This window comes from Staurois parvus, unplaced genomic scaffold (genome assembly GCF_062004578.1).
Source record: "Staurois parvus isolate SC_StPar_1 unplaced genomic scaffold, SC_StPar_1.0 ptg000031l, whole genome shotgun sequence".
In the NCBI taxonomy this organism is placed as follows: Eukaryota; Metazoa; Chordata; class Amphibia; order Anura; family Ranidae; genus Staurois; species Staurois parvus.
The window spans coordinates 6508814-6526364 of NW_028317827.1; the positions used below are offsets into that span (position 1 = coordinate 6508814).

General features: G+C 40.0%; 1 protein-coding gene across 4 annotated transcripts in view; it reads left to right on the plus strand.

Annotated features, from left to right (window-relative positions):
* TANC1 (tetratricopeptide repeat, ankyrin repeat and coiled-coil containing 1) overlaps positions 1-17551 on the plus strand; it is a 336351-nt gene that overhangs the window by 169810 nt on the left and 148990 nt on the right. For 3 of the 4 annotated variants that reach the window (XM_089659744.1, XM_089659745.1, XM_089659746.1), the window contains one exon: positions 15358-15462. In XM_089659744.1, coding sequence (XP_089515870.1) covers positions 15358-15462 — 105 coding nt within the window. Of the gene's footprint in view, positions 1-15357; positions 15463-15550; positions 15691-17551 lie in introns of those variants that run through there. The other variant, XM_089659747.1, reaches the window with a different exon arrangement.

Here is a 17551-nt window from a genome sequence, read left to right on the forward strand (position 1 = left end):
TAAAAGCGATCCAAGCGGCTGGTTAGCCACTGGATCGCTAATAGAAGCTTTGGGAGGGGACGCCCACCTCTCCCGCCGCTTGGCTGTGTTTCCTGGGCTTACCATTTTTACCGGTGAGCCTGAGATCTGATCTATGTCATGACGTCACTTCCTGTCTGGGCCTGTAAACTTTTTTTTTTTGTGTTTTTTTAAAGCATAAGAGTGATCTTTTTTTTTTTTTTTTATCTAATGCTTTTAAAAGTAGAGAAGACATTTGGGGTCTTATAAATCCCACATGTCTCCATAAAAAGGACCAGTCATGCTTGTCTAAGAGATGTTTACATTCCTTGCAATAGGAATAAAAGTGGTTTAAAAAAAAAAAAAAAAGGATAGTGTGTAAAAAAAACAAAAAACAAACACTTATGTAAGTTGTGCGTTCATATGTAAACTGTGTTCGCACCATGCATGTGCGGTATCGCCGCAAACGTTCGAGCAAGAGCAATAATTTAGCGCTAGACCTCATCTGTATCTTTTAATGTGTCACCTATGGAGGTTTTTAAGTATCGCAGCTTGTCGCCATTCTATTTACTCAGCATAACACTATCTTTCATATGTACTAAAGAATTGTTATACTGTATATTGTTTTTTTTTTTCTATTCATTAAAGTGTTTTTTCCCAAAAAATTGCTCAAATACTGTTTGATATAAAAAAAAAGTTGCAATGATCGCCATTTTATTCTCTAGGGTCTCTGCTAAAAAAAAAATAAAATAATGTTTGGGGGAAGTAAATTTCTAGCAAAAAATACAGATTTGTACTTGTAAACAAAAAGTGCCAGAAAAGGCTTGGTTAAAATTATCAATCAGCTGCTGCACTTGCCAGGGCTCTAATAAAAAAAAAAGTGGCAGGGTCTGCATCCCTTTTAGATGTGATTTCCCTTTGGTAGTATCTCACCAAAAATTACATTTTTGTTGCAGGGGATGCCTAAAATCTGATTGTATCTTAGGCTCCATACACATTGGGCATTTTAATAATGCTAGTAACGTTAGCTGTGTAAAGTCACGTTAAAAGCTTGAGGTTTTTGTATTCGCGTTTTGCCTTGTTTTTTCACGTTTGCGTTTTTTAGATTTTTTTTTTACCAAAAAAAAAGTTTGGGGTCAAAAAAAGTCAACAAACTCTGGTTTGACGCGATTTATCGCATTTTGCCACGTTTTTCAGCGTTAAAGCTTTTTTACAGCCAAAAATCTCCTCTAGAAACCCACTAGTTCTAGGGTTTTTTTTCCAGCCATAAAATGTCTCTGCCAAAAAACGTTGATTACGGTCTGTGTGCAGAGTCAAAAGGAAAGGTTCTTTATAATATTAGTTTACTATATGACTTGCATAGCAATTGTATACACCAGGGCTTGAAAAAGCCGCTCGCCAAATGCGAGGGGAAATCCTTGTGTGGTGAGCACAGATGGAACGGCTCCACTTGCTGTCCAAGCCTCATTGTGAAGCCGAGTTCTGGTTTCCAACTTCCGGCTTCTTCGGCACCGCCATTACACTGGCAGTGCCGCTGAGGGGACAGGTGCAGGAGAGGTCCGCTCTCCTTCGCTGAGAGGAGACAAATAATGATCCATTATGAGAATAGGAGATTAACGGGGGCAAAAGTATTATTAATCTTATATAAAAGATACAAATGTTCCTTGAAAAAAAAAAAAAGAAGCAAATTAGAGTCAGTCCCTTCAAAGGGGCCTTCAGTAAATGAATAAAAGATGAATTAGAAAGATAAATACAAATACATATTAATGCAGCTCTGTATTGATTAATTCATCCAATGTATTTTTCTTTTTACATGCAAGCACAGTATGTACCTGTATTTAACCTGGTATCAGCCCCTGTACAGCAGAGTCCAGACTGGGAGGGGGAGAAGCAGCACAAGAAGCCAATCACGTGTGCTGCAGTGCTGATATATCCTGTACATCAGGAGGATGCGGCTCTCCCTGTGTAATCATTGGGCTCTGTATATTAGGAGAACACGGCTCTCCCTGTGTAATCATTAAATCATCATCAGTGAAAAATACAAAATGTTTACTACAGGTTTAAAGCTGTAAAACTTGATATTTTGATTGCACCCTATTGCTATTAAGCTATTGATATAATAAAGCCATGTTATAATTGCAGTTTTTTATATTTTGGACTCATTATTCTAAAGAAAAATGTAATTTCATAAGCTTTAAGGGGGCGGGGTTGGGGGACGGGCCGGGGGTGGGGTTGGAGGCGGACCTGGGCAAGGTTGGGTGGGGCAACTGGTGGGAGAGTAAGGTTTGTGCCTGGCTAGTAGGTCTAGACTCGAAATTTTAAGCCCTGTGTACACTATATTATTTTTTTTTAATTTGCTATTCTTTGCCCACAGGAGCCATGGCACAGTTGTCTCAGTGGGTGGCATACCGTCTATTGAGAGAGCTGTGCCGTGGCCATGACTCCTGTGGGCATGTGTGGGAGTGACGTAATCGTGGCTTGGCCATTCAAACAGTCACAACCCACGAACCCGGAAGGAAGACCGGGTGATGATGTATTCCCAGTCAGTGGTGACAGCGTGCCACTGGGGGGGATTGGTTTCATAGGTAAGGCTGTCATAAGGTGCTTGTATACTGTACATACAAGCACATTATGACATTACCCTGGAGGGGGGAGGGGGGGGGGTTGTAACGTGGTTTGCTACCACTTTAACCTCCTTAGCGGTTTTCCCGAGTGTAGCTCGGGGTAAAATTTCAATACCAAGAGCGGTAACCCCGAGCTACACTCGGGTTTACCATGCGGTGTTGCTCAGGGGGTCCCTGCAGCACTTACCTTGTCCTTCGCTCCCGCGATGTGTCCCCTGCAGCGTCCCCGACCATCTCCTCCGGCCGATGCCGGCATCCGGCTTCCGTGTTCCGGTCCCTGTGACGTCGGGACGTATGGCGGGAAATTTGAAATTTTTAAAAAATGTCATTTTTGCTGTCATTGCTGTTTTAAATGCATTTCACATACATTTTGTCCCTACTGCTTTGTCCTGTGCCCTGCCTGCATTTTGACTGTTCTTTCTGCCTGGAAACTTAGAAAAGTCCATGGCGTCCAAAAAGCGTCCATTTACGTCAAAAGCGGGTTTAGATCAGCTAGAGAACAGCGATAGTAAATCAGAACTACTTGCAGAATTGAGTGATAATGATTCGTGGGGAAATTCGTCATCAGACACTGAAAACGATTTTGCGACTTTGCTCAGCGATGTGCGAATTTGCCTCTGTATTTCAAATTTCAGTGTTTTTGGTTTGATTATATTACTGAATTAAATTTATTATTATTATATTATTTTTTATGATTATTAAATTATAATTTATGATTTTGTGTTTCAAGTTTTATCATATCCGGAATGTTTAATAGACTCTTGTTCATACAGATTTCAGTGAGTTATTCCTAAAAATTACAGCCTACAATAAAAAACTACATATTTCCATGCAAAAAAATGGTACCGCTTTCAGCACAAAAAATCAGAAAGAATCATACTGCCAAGGAGGTTAAAGGAGCAGTAACCTGGAAGGGGGTCTTTTTCCAACAGACAATTTTCAGTTGTCCTCATTCTGTCTCCAATGTCTACCAGTCACATGCTCTGGTTCCCAATGCGAACTGGTTCTTTTAATACGGAAACTTGTGTTCTCGCTAAGAATGTTGGACCAACTGACTGAAGTGTAGCTGACTGACACACTTGTGGTTTGTAAATCATTCAAACTGTCAGATTGAACAGACAGTCGTGGCAGATTGTGTGCACACAAGTGTTCTGCTGGATGTACACATTCTCAATGTGTCGCTGTAAACTCAAATATTGAATATTCTTGCTTCATGTTACCGAATAATGGCTGTGTGGACATTTCAAGTGATAATTATTGGGTTTTAGATGATCTTTATTAAAGTATATGTAAACTTTCACCTTGTAAAACAACCCATTTAGTTTAAAATAGAAATGAAAGGCAAAACATTTGTCTACAGATATAAAAATCATTATAAATACCTTTTTCCCCCCTTTCTTTATAAGTGACATCATATATGTGGAGGGTAAGTAGAGAGTCTCATCACTGGAGGAGAGCAAACTAAGTTCTCAACACAGCCAGCAAACTGACCACGCTGTGCTCTCATGCCTAATGTGGTCAGTTTTTAATAAGAACGCAGAGGAACTGGCAGGAACCCCAGGCATTTCACACAAAGGAAGCAATACAAAGAGCAGAGGATACTTTTTCATACAAGTACATGGTACGGCAGGCAGGTATCAGGAATATGAAATGTTGGGTTTTTACATATTCTTTAACTTCATGAAAACAAGTACAACAATGAATGCCAGAATATTTGTAGTTCTAGTTTATTTGTGAAGGGACCTCCTGACTGGTTGCCATGCTCAGCACCACTATTCATCCATTTCCAAAGCTCCTTATTCTATATACGAGCCCCCAGGACTAAATTTACAGGTAACTGTTGTGACATCTGTCAGATTGGATGGAATTAGGTTTCATGTGATGAGAACAAAAACAAGTATATAAACAGTGCAAGCTTAGATTAGAGGGTAATGTACTGTGTAAAACGTTATCAGACTAAAGCTAATCCACGTTAATGGGCACAGTATGACTGAGAAGAGTCATTCCATTAAGATAATTTGATGTGTGGTCTCTCACTCAGCGTATTAGACAGTCAGTGCTTTTTACAGCTTCCAAATACACCAAGCAGGGAAACCGCTTCGACACATGAAAACCAAACTAATATAAAGGTCATTACTTATAGAGGTTTTGTTTTGAAGTGGTTGCAAGCCCTTACATATGTACCCTTCGAAGTGACTGGCCTCAAGTGATAGAGAGGAAACCAAGCCTCCTATATAAGTTGTACCTGTTTATCTTCTCTTCTCTACAGCTGATCAAAGTCCAAAATGTGTACAGCTTGCCTAAGCTGTCAGGAAAAAAGGGGGCAGGGAGCTGAAGTTACACTCTGCAGAGCTCAGTGAGTTGATTGGAGGGAAGAGACACACCCCCCTTCAGAGAGCATACAGGAACAGAGCAGAGGCTGTCAGTCAGCTGGAGGGCCCTCCCCTATCACCTTTTTTATTTTGGTGTCAGGAAAACTTATCAGAAGTGATTCATGCTGATAGCAGAGGAACAAAATAGCAGACAGAATGACACTTAGTGCTCTTAAAGTGTTACTAAACCCTGGACCCTACATTCACTATATCTGGTCTCCCACAGTACACAGAACATGGAAGTGCAATTTTCATAAATTTTTTTGTAAATATATTTTTGTAAATATAAACTGCAAAATACCTTTTCTCAACAGCAGTATATAGCGGTCTTGTGACTTCTATCAGTGTCTGGCCGACCACTGGTTAAATCTTGTGGGATGAGTTTTAATTCTCCCCTGACTGTCCTATGAGGCTGCATAACCCCTCACCATCTGTCTGGACAGCGCTGACTGGCTCTGTGCTGATCACGTGCATTCTTCCAAGCAAAAAATACCTCCCTAACAATACACACCAAACTGAGCATGTGCAGCTTGCCCTTAAGGCTTTGTTCTATCAGCAGATGGATTGGGGACAGTAGAAGAAGGGGAGAATCAGAGAAGACAGGATCAAACAGCCTTTTTACCCAATGCAGAAGATTAACCCCTTAGGTTCCACAGTGAGTATAACAAGCATGCTTTACTGCATATACAGACTGATTGTACTGTTGTGGGTTTAGTGACACTTTAAGTGAAACAAGTACACAGTATAGAGGGATATGCTTTTTTTTTTTTTTTCTTCTTCATATTTCATGTCTGAGGTTTACAGCCATTTTAAGGTGCATCCAACAATGAGCTGCTCTTATTTGCTATATTTTGGTCTGTTAAATATACTATTGAAAGTATATTTCAATAGTGTTCAAAAAGCGCAAAAAAATACTTATTGATCATATCAGAAATTCAGAGCGGTTCTTTGTCCTGTGCACACTTCCTGTGTTATCTCAAGTGGCCCTCCAAGTTGCACTACCAGAACAGTTCATATGCTGTGGATGACAATGGGTGTGATTCAGTAGTAGTAGTGTAACACCAGCCTCCGTTCCCAAACTGTGCTTTCCACTGTGTCTCAAAAATCGAGTCCCTGGCTGATAGGGGACTAGCCATGCTCCAAGCATACCACAGAGGAGACAGACCGCAGCACACCTATGATGTTACTTATTGCAAAGTCACAGCAAAAGTCCCCACTTGAAGACTACCCATGCTAATGCCTTTCACCCGTTAGGACTTGTAGAGATTAAATGGGTGAAATGTGTTACTGGGAGGTTCTCATGTGGAGATTTGTTGCTGTAGATTTGTGCAGTAAACTAAGCAACTGTTGATGTCACTGGTATGTGGCTGGTTTCTCTCTTCCATTCAGCAGCAGTCCTGCAATTTTAGTTCATGAGGTGTCAGTGAGGAACTGACTGCATTTCTGGCCGGTCTACAAGTACTTTTCTGTACTTTCAGAGTCATCAAAAGGTTAAAATCATGGTGAAAGTTATTGCAAAGATTTACTGCATTTTTTTTTTTTTATTTTACCCTGATATATGCTTTAAAGGGACTTTTCCATGAGAGATTCTGGATTCTGAACTATTCTTTCAGGCCCACATCCAATCCCTGTCCAAATCATGCTGCCTCAACCTCCGCAACATCTCCAAAATATGGCCTTTTTAACCAATGATACCACAAAGCTCCTAATTCACTCCCTGGTTGTCTCTCACCTCGACTACTACAACTCCCTCCTCATTGGCTTACCTTAACATTGATTATTCCCCCCTCCAGTCCATCATGAATACTGCTGCCAGGCTCACTCACCTTACCATCCATTCAGTGTCTGCTACCCTTCTCTGCCAATCCCTCCACTGGCTTCCACTCGCCCAATGAATAAAATCCAAAATACTAACAACAACTTACAAAGCCATCCACAACTCTGCCCCCAGCTACATCACCAACCTGGTCTCAAAATACCAACCAAACCGCTCTTTTTGATCCTCTCAAGACCTTCTGCTCTCTAGTTCCTGTGTCACCTCCTCCCATGTCCACCTCCAGGACTTCTGAGCTTCCATCCTATGGAACTCTCTACCCCAATCTGTCCGGCTTTCTCCTAATCTATCCAGCTTTAGACGATCACTGAAAACCTTTCTCTTTAAAGAAGTCTGTCCTGCTTCTAACTAGTAAACTGCCATTTATTTCCTCCATCAGCTCATCCCCCCACAGCTATTACCTTTTGTATCTCTCAACCCTTCTAGATTGTAAGCTCTAACAAGCAGGGCCCTCTGTTTCCTCTTGTACCAAATTGTATTGTAATTGAAATGTCTACCTTCATTTTGTAAAGTGCTGTGCAAACTGTTGGCACTATATAAATCCTGTATAATAATAATAATTATGGAATCTGTCATTGCTGAACTGTCCTTTTTGAGAATGCTAGTTCCCTGGCTGTTATACTGACATGGCTTCAGTGCTTTCTAAGCTGACAGCCTGGGACAGGTATAGAGATAAGGAATATTGACCTTTTTTCTGACCTTCATTTTCAGCATACTTGGTCCAGGTCTGTTACTTAAAGTAGTTCTATACTCCCCTTGACTCCAGCGATGCAATGTCCTGGAGTTTCCCACTGGCTGCTGACATCTTTGAGCGTCCAGCTTCCAGATATTGATCACCAGGCACTCTCATGGACTGGACAGCTATGACATCAGTCCTGCAATTGAAGAGATTATCCTTTCCTTCCTGTCCCAGTGACAGTTGTCAGTGGTACAGGAGGTAAAGGTGGACACCCGTGTCAGTAACTACTTTGGGGAAAGTTTGCCAGAAAGGGTATGTCTACTATACGGGGTCACAGCCGCCAATAAGGACCTTGCAGAGGATTTAACCTTCGAAAGAATCTACAGTGATCAGTATGATTTTAGAAATCCTGGTCTTTGACTTGTAAGGACTTGGCCCCGCAAGACAGTCTTTTATTTACAATATCATGGCGGGAGGGGGATGGAGAACAGAGCAGACCATGTAAACATAGTTTAATTTTTAATCTGGACAGGTTTCTTTAAATAATGGGTGATCAGATTAGGACTTGTTGCTCAGTGTGTCTTACAACTTCTGCAAAGTGAAATTCCTCCTGCTAAGACGGGACGATTGATGAGAGAGACAGAAGTAAACTATTTAGGTTATACAAAGCACTAAGCTGAGGGTCTCCTTGCCACCTCTCCAGTCATTTCTGGTATGTTTAACGAGCAGAGCCAGGTGTCACCTTCTGGAGCCAAGCAACTGCAAACATTACCAGCAAGTGGGGGCAATTACATGCCTGTTCTGTGCTCATAAACATTGACAGAGGAGAACCATACCAGCCAGGAGCCAAGGCAAGACCTCCTGCTGTGTTGAAATCGTGGAATTTTAGGATTTCAAAATTTACTGCATAAAAATTCTGTTCAAATTTAGCACAGTGTTGGGCATATAGACATTTGCTTTACCCATGGGATAGAATACATCTTACTATGTTGTACTTTTCCTTAAAATGGTCATTAGCCACTAATTTCCCTTAAAGCTGAACTCTGAGATTTCAAAACAACCCTTTATGCGAGGTTCCCAATGCACAGCAACAGCTCTTTTGGCTGTACTTCTGTGGATCACAGGACTGCAGTTCATTCTGCATTCTCATGACCCATGTTCAGCTGACAGTGGGCTGAAGGACTGACAGTCACTGCTCTCTGCTCAGAGCAGCAGTGAGAACTCAGCGATCAGCAGTCATGTGATCGCTGAGTTCTCACCCTTAGAGCATTGGACCAATGCTGCATCCACTTAGGTAAGTTTTTTTTTTTTTGTTTTTTTTTTTTTAAAGCAATCCCACGCTTCTCTTTTAAATGCCCTTTTTTTCCCTAGGGAACTAATAAAAACCTTCTGTTCTACTATATCCCTTTTTTGATTGGGCAACCATTAAAATGCAGTTTCAATTTATCCTTTGGTACACCGGCAGCCAAGCTTCTTCCTTCTCCCTTTTTGATGTTCTCTGCATCCTCATCTACATAGCTGGACTGCTGATCCTGCATTGTATGTGATCACGTCAGAGTGACCAACGGGAAGCAGCTTTGGGTGATTGCTCCAATAGAGAAGCCTGTGGAAGCGAGGCTTAAGGGAAGCAAATCACTTGTTAATAATACCCCAGACATAAATGGGCACTTAACCCTTGTAGTGCAGGGGGACCTGTACTTCAAGGTCAGTTGAACTCCCCCCCCCCCCCCCCCAATGTAATCGCTTCAAAGCTAAAGTTTAGCTTTGAAGTGATTTTAAACCCTCAATTTTTTAAGCAATTTCAGCAGCCAATTTGATCACTTGCTGAGCATACAGCTTTCTTCATCTTTTTTCCCTTATGGAAGAAAAATATATTTTAAAAATAGTTTAAAAATATTCCTCCCAAATATATTGACATACATTTGAAATGCTACAATTTTGGCCATATTCAATATATATTGATATATATATATATATATATATAACTGTATGTTGAAATGCGTTTATTACAAAATATATGAAAAATATTTTTAAAAATACATTTCAAATATACTGTCTTTAAATATACAGATCTACATTTTTGGAATGCATTTACAAATAGATGTAAAAAATATGTTAAAATTACTTTTTTATATGCTAAAAAAAAAATCCGAAGGATATATTTAAAAAAAAAATATATTTTTTAAATATATTCTTCAGATTTTTCATCATATATTGAATATGGCCAAAATTGTGGCATTTCAAATATATGTCAATATATTTGGGAAGAATATTTTTAAAATATATTTCAAATATATTTTTCTTCCATGTGGGTTCCTTCTTTTTGTTCCAGTTTAAGCTGGTGCTATGACTGCTGCTCCAGGTTTCTTGTTTTGGGGTGACTTCTCTTGCAACATCCTATGGAGCCTATGGAGCCACCATTGCATGCAGGGACTAGACTTGTCTCTTGTCTCTTCATACATCAATAGAAACACATAGTTTCATAGCCTAGGATGGCAAGGCACTCCCCTGCTCCTCCCCCCACCAAGCTAACGGACTGCCTCAAGACTTTACTGTCCGCTGTTAAAGGAGAACTCTAGGCAAAACTTTTTTTTTTTTTTAATTAATTTTGGATAGAGCAAAGGAGGGTTATAACCCGTCAGGTTTTTTTTCCACCATCCGTGTCCCATTGCGGAGATTTCCCTTTACTTCCTGTCCCATAACCAAACAGGAAGTGAGAGGAAATCCCTGCAAATGAAGGGAATTCCTTGCCCCCCCCCTCAGGTTACTAGACCTAATGTCCCCATTGGAAGATTTACCTCTATTACTTTTCTTGGAACATCCTAAAATTTGGGATTTTCTTTTACTTTCACTTTCAACGATAATGCTAAACAGCACACAGAGAGAGAGTAAATCTCCATAACGGGGACACAGACAGCAATAAAAACTGACAGAGGTTTTACTCCATCTTTGCTCTGTGCATCTATACTCTCTTATTTTAAAGAATCCAGTGTACTGTAGTCATATTAGTAGATGATTGATTCTGATTGGTTGATTATTTTTTTATGGAGATAAGCTTTGAACAGGGGCCCTCCACAGTCTGCCTCCACTACTGCTGTAAGTTCCCTAAACGTCCAGTAGATGTCAGTATGGCTCGCTTTGCTTTTCTGTGTGCAACAGGAAGGAATCCATTGTGTTGTGTTTAATTGCTTCCAGCGATTGTTCGACATTCCTGTCCTTCCGACATAGTTAAATAAAGCAGCAAATAATAAAGTTTTAACAATCTCATTAGTTGCCTGCCACTGCCAGGCTTCCCATAGACACAGCTTCTTATTGTCTGAGAACAATCCCCATTGCTGTGGGTGAGAGATGTCTATTACATGTGTGTGCGACCTGGAGGCGCTTACTGTGATGTTTGGAATAGAAATGGGGCAGATGCAATAAATTTGGTGGTGTTCTTTTGAACTAGTACATTGTAATTAGTAGCACCCCTTGTGCCGTTTACTAACCGCCTCATTAGACTTTGTCCTTTCAATTACACCGGAATGTATTTACGAAAGCTGGAGGAATAAATATTAACTGTGTTATCTAGAACAGCCAATCAGATTCCAGCAGTAAAGTTTGCATTGCAGGTTAGAATTTAGAAGAAAACACAGAGTCATCACAGGTGCAAAAAAACCCAAAGCAAAACAAAAAAACTAATCATTAATCAGACCTAGCAGTAGTTGTATTATATTTAGCTGGTGTGTGTGTAAGATTTGGATGCCCTGTGTTCGATTTGTTTAGATTGGTGTTTAATAATTAATATGCACCACACTTGCTAATTTTAGGATACATGCAAAGAGAATACCAATAATTAAAGCAGAGCTAAACTCTGCAATACTGGGCTTTTCTTCAACAGTTGACGTCCCTCGTCGGCATCTTCTACCTTTGTTGGCCGGTGTTGGATGATGTCACTCTTGCATATCTGCAGGAGTAGAGTCATCCCGGCACATGGGTGCTGTGCCTGTGCAGCTCGGCATACATTCTAAAGCAGACTGCAAGCAGGTAGGTAGGTAGGTTTCTTTAGACATTGCATGCCTGTTCTGCAGTAAAGAGCCTGCCTGATCACAGTTTAAATCTCAGTTGATTCAGTGGGGACCACCTGAGATTTGATCCATCTATGGGCAGGCTGGTTGTAAGTCGATCAATTGATTGACATCAGGAGAACCAGCCTGTCAGATTTTTTTCATTATTTGTGAAATAAACCCAACCAGATAACTCATTAGTGCTGCTGTTCATGGATGCAAAACATCAAACTGCTAAAATTAATATAAATGATAAATAGTATCCAAAAAAATAATATTGAAAAATGTTAAATCATCAGTGAAAAATTGGAAAAAAAATATCATCAGTGAAATATATGAAAAAAGTCCACTATTCCAAATCAATGGTGAAGAAAAAGTGCTTCTATCAAAGAAACTGTGCCAAAGGAAATCCAACGTGCACGTTGGATTTCCTTTGGCACTATTTCTTTGATAGGAGCACTTTTTCTTCACCATTGATTTGGGACAGTGGACTATTTTTCACACACACACGTTTCACTGATAATATATATAATTTTTTTTTACATTTTTCACTGATGATTTAACATTTTTCAATATTATTTTTGATACTATTTATTATTTATATTACTTTTTGCTCTGTGTTAATATTGGTGTTAAGATTTTTTTCATGTGATTACTGCCAGCAATTATAGCCACCAGCAGTAACCATTGTGTTCTTCTGGCAGGGAAGGCTAGATTGCATAAACTATGGGCTGCGTAAGTTCTGCTTAAGTCTTATATTTTCTCATATTGGTTAGTTTGTGAGAGACTTTAAGCTGGCCATAAACTATGCAATCTGATTGTTCAGCCTACGTACAACTCTGTAATGTGAGGGCCTATCTTAAAGTGGAACATTAGGCCATAAATAGTATGGTAGATCTAAAGGAGATTGTAATGTCAGATTGCATAATGTGTGATCAGCTTTGAAGACACGACAGCATGACACAGGATATGAATACTTACCACACAGATCTGCATGTGTAAAAACCTTCCATGGTTGGGTAAGGTGGTCCAGGTGAGGGTGGGATGGTGAATCATCAGCAGAAAGAAGGAGGCCCTGATCTTATTATATCAATCCTTAATTAGACTGCATTTAGAATACTCCCGTGTCTTGTTCTAATGACCTCATTATCCAAAGGATATTGATCAGATAGAGCGTGACCAGAGATGGGCAACAAAAGTAATGCAAGGTCTGCTAATTGAAACCTAGGGAGAGCCTAGAAGACCTTGATAGCACAGTGGCTAAATGGTTAGCACTTCTGCCTGGCAGTACTAGGGTTGTTGGTTCGAATCCCAGCCATGATACCACCTGCCTGGAGTTTGCATGTTCTCCTTGTGCCTGCGTGGGTTTCCTCCGGGTACTCCGCTTTCCTCCCACACTCCAAAGACATGCTGGTAGGTTAATTGCCTCCTGACTAAATTGTCCCTAGTATGTGTATGTATGAATGTGACTTAGGGACCTTAGATTGTACACCCCTTGAGGGTTAGGGACTGATGTGAATGTACAACATATATGTAAAGCGATGCGTAAAATTGACGGCGCTATCTAAGTACCTAAAATTAAATAATAACATTTTATATATATATATATATAGCAACAAGAAGGGACATGACATGGTGCTGCACTTGTGATTATTATTACTATTATACAGGATTTATATAGCGCCAACAGTTACAATATAAAGGGAGATAATACAGTTCAATACAAGAGGGTTAGGAGGGCCCTGCTCCTTGGAGCTTACAATCTAGGAATCTATGACACCAGCAGTTTGATGGCTTGCCAGTTCTTTTGACTGCACAAGCAACTGTGGCTGCTGTCATTCACAGCATGCCTTCAATGTAACTGTTTTTGGAAACCATTAAATCAATGGATTTCCTTTATATAAGGTTCAGAAGGGGATTATTTTTAGGAGAAAGCTGAGATTCAAAACATGCGGATAGGACCTCAAACTAGCAACATGAAAGTTCCAGCGTAACTATAGGAATTAGTAGTGGATACTTGGAACAGACTTCCAGCGGAGGTAGTAAAGCAATCTACAGTAAATGAATGTAAACATGCCTGGGATAAACATAGGTCTATCCTCAGCCAAAAAAATGGTAAATAGAAAAGCATACTGAGTGGACACCTTGGTGGTCTTCTGCCATCTGTCTTCTATGTTTTGTGAATTGAATTCTAAGAAAGTGATGTTTGTTTGTTTGAATATTGCACCAGGGTCCCTTTAAATAATCCATTGATTACCTGCTCCATATAATGTATTTTAAACGGCTTGCCGCTATGTCTAGACCATACCGCAGAATTAAATAAAGATGGTTTGTAATATGTATTTACAGGGTCAAATAAAAACCGAGTATTACACCTGGAACTGTGATCAAGTAACAGAACTGTGATCAACAGAATGTATATGATAATACTATGTTTATCTAAGCGATATTGTATGAAATGTATAAATGTGTACTGTATATTACCAATAAAATAATAGCAATAATAAACATATCAATAATAAAAATAAAATACTAATTATTATCATTATTATTAGTAGTAGTAATAATAATAAAGTAGAACTATAGGCAAAACCTTTTCTTTTTTTTTTTTTTTAGATTAGAGTAAGGGAGGTTTTTTTTTTTTGCCATCTGTGTCCCATTGGGGAAACTTCCCTTCACTTCCCATAACCAAACAGGAAGTGAGAGGAAACCCCTGCAAGTCTGCAAGTTAAGGGAATTCCTCGGGAACCCCAAGGTCATTAGAACTTATGTCCCCTTTGGAAGATGTCCCCTCTATTACTTTTCTGGGAATAACTCAAAATTTAAGATTTTCTTTCTATTCTCCTTAATGGGGGCACTCGCAGAAATAAAAACTGAGAAGTGTTCTAATACTTCTGCACTCTATCCAAAACAAAAAAAAAAAAGTTTTTTGCCGCTGGTTATATTTTAATATTACTTTTATTATTGTTTAATATTTTTATTATTGTTTGATTATTATGATAATAATGATAAAAATAATAATTAACATAATAATAAAAGGAATATTAAAATAATATGAATAATGCAAAGTATTATTTTTTTTATATTCTTTTTATTTTTATATTAGATTTATTATTGCTGTTATTATTGTTGTTAGATACTAGCATATTATTATTAAAATAGATTTGGATACATTATTTAGTTTATTACAATATAATGTGTGTGTTATTTCTCATAATGTTTGCCAAGTTAAGCCATGTGCCTTGTTTTAAGCCCTCATTGCGGGATCTGGTAAAAAATAATTTGTTGCACCTTAGTGAATGGTGCCTATTGTGCCGAGTCTTGTTGCCTAACGAAAAAAAACAACTTTGCGAAGTTGCAAATTCTCAGCGCTGGTTAAAACCCCTCTTCCCAAAATGCTCCAGTTCAGCCAAACTTTGCCCACCTTTTGATGTGAAAGGACTATTGCCGCCTGATTAATAATGAAAAGTAAGTGCTACTAAGTGGTGTGGCAATGGCATTTCCCCTTTTTTGGAAGCCATCCAGGATCTCTCCTAGAAGGCTAATTGCTTGTCATTTCCCTGGGCACGTTTACATACCAGGAATGGTTGTGAATGCAGCCTGCAGACAGCAGCACTTGGCTGTCATTAGAAGTGAACTGCTCTTCTCTCTCTCTGCAGAAAAGGTTTTTTTTTTTTTTTTTTTTACCTTCATTCTATCTCCCTGGACTGAAGATTAGCTGTGAGAACCCAAGGCAGCACGTCATGAAGCTCTCACACATCCCATCTGGGAAGAATAAGACATGCCCAAACCTTTTTCATTGCAGGGCCAATGAGGAAGCTGAAGTATGTTGAGAGTCCCCGAGTGCCAGCAGACTCAGCTGTAATGCCATTGAGAAAAGTCTTGGAGCTGCCGGACCCCAACCAAAATGGTGAGTGCCTGGAAATCCTGTCCTGTCTGTCTTATCATTGCAGATCGGTTCATAGACTCTCCCTGGGATCAAAGAGCAGAGCATGCTTGCTATGAATGGAAGGGCTCATACAGGTCTAGGACCGCAGCTGTCTCCTGTTTTAACTCTTTAGCAAAGTTTCTCAGACTAACGTGAATTTATTGCAATGTCTTGAGACTTTTGGCAGTGACGGGGTGTGAAGACTGGCAGGTAACCCTTTGGTGATTGTGGGTTTTCTTGTAGGGGGGGTCGGGGACAATCTTCTGTGTGTTTTGTTTGGGCTAGTCCGCTCATGGACCGGCAAACTTCATTCACACTAGGAGAAAAAAAAAAACTTGATTTTCTTGTCTGTGTACCCTTGGAGGGATTGTGTTACCCTGTTTGCCATACTATATTATGCCAAGCTTATGTTAAAGGAAATTTGTTAAACCACTTAAAAAGCTACTCGAGAAGCCTCAGATAGAAGCTGTCGTGAACAGGATTCTGAGCCAAATGGCGTTCAGGGAAGGTGAACATATAATGCTCCATCGCAAGTGGCGTTCCTGTCCTAGGACAAGTACACAACCGTGAGAATGACAGCTTCCATCTGAGGCATCCCACAGGGGTGTTTGTGCTTTCTCTCATCTTCCCTTTAATGCATGCTTTAAAGTTCCCAAAAGCCATGTTGGTAAACTTTTTGTGGCTAGTAAGGCATGCTTGTAGGTTAATCATGAATTTCAGACTTCTTCATAGTGATTAGATTAATGACAACAGGTACATTTAACAAAAAAAAAAAGAAAAGCTAAGCTATCATATTTTTTTTTTTCTACAGCCGGTTGCATATGTGCATGTCATGTAATAATAGTATTTTTATTTAACTGTCTGGGCTTTAGTAAGGCAGTGCAGGGGTGATCAATAAAAGTGGTGGCCCATAACAGTCAATGCAATAGTTCAGAAACCAGGTCTCATTAGTAAAGTCAGATCAGCTAAGATCTAATTTTGGTTGATAATTAGTTACTGTACTGTGCAGGGTGTCCATTGCCTGTCTGCCTGAGCCAGCAAGGAAGGAGTTAAACAATCGCTCACCCTTGCAGCTGGCACAGCATTGTGGCTGCAGGAAACTGCCCTGAAACAGGAAGATTTACAAACTCCTCCTTGCTGGTGGCTCTGGAAGCCAGGAAGGGGTTAAAGCCTCTTCCTGCACTCAGGAGGCCGGTGTCATCAGTGCAGTACAGAACAGTGACCCCGTGGGAACGTCTTTGGCTTGACAACCTCCGGTGCAGCAAGGGTTAAACATACATATTCATAGGAGCTGCACAGCAAAGAGAAATTCGAAGTCACATTGTTTTATAATTGCCGGGAAAAAAATGATCCATGTCAGCGCATTTCACAGCAGTGAGTCTCTGGGAAGATCAGAGTCAGAGAGAAATCTGGAATATCTAACAAGCTAACAGTGTCATTATTAGGAAGATATAAAGTCTATCACATGACGTCCCACACCCCGCTCCGCTTTGAAAAAGTTAATTGCATTGCTGTTCCCACACAGTAACTGAAAGTGTTCTCTAACTTTCCAGGGGACAAAAAGGAAGGACCAACAAAAACTTTTACTTTTAGCCATGAAGAAGTCTTGTTCAAATTTCTGCTTGTTAAAGCTAGTGAAGGATGGCTGTTGATTGGTACTCTTGGATACTGTATGGCAGTGGTTCCTGACATTAGATATGTGTCATCCCTTCGACTTGGTTCACACTGCTTTGTATGTTGGTGCACTGCGGTGCTATTCATTCTTAAAGTATAAGTCCACCTTTTGTTATGTTACACCCGTATCCAGGATGTATGTAACATGTTACTGTTGCAGCAGCCCCTGCACTGATTCCCGTTGTGACAGCAGGCTGAGGATCTTCTCCCCACACCCGGTGTCACAATTTAAAAAACAATGCAGCCTATGCCTACCTGGCCTTAACATTCATTCACAGAGTTCTCTGAATGAAAGAACTACAAGTACCAGCAGCTTTTGCAGTGCTGTTGAGTGCTCTAGGTTAGGTAGTTGATTCTTCCTGTCATTGTGTAACTGCCTGCCTGTACAAGGTACGAG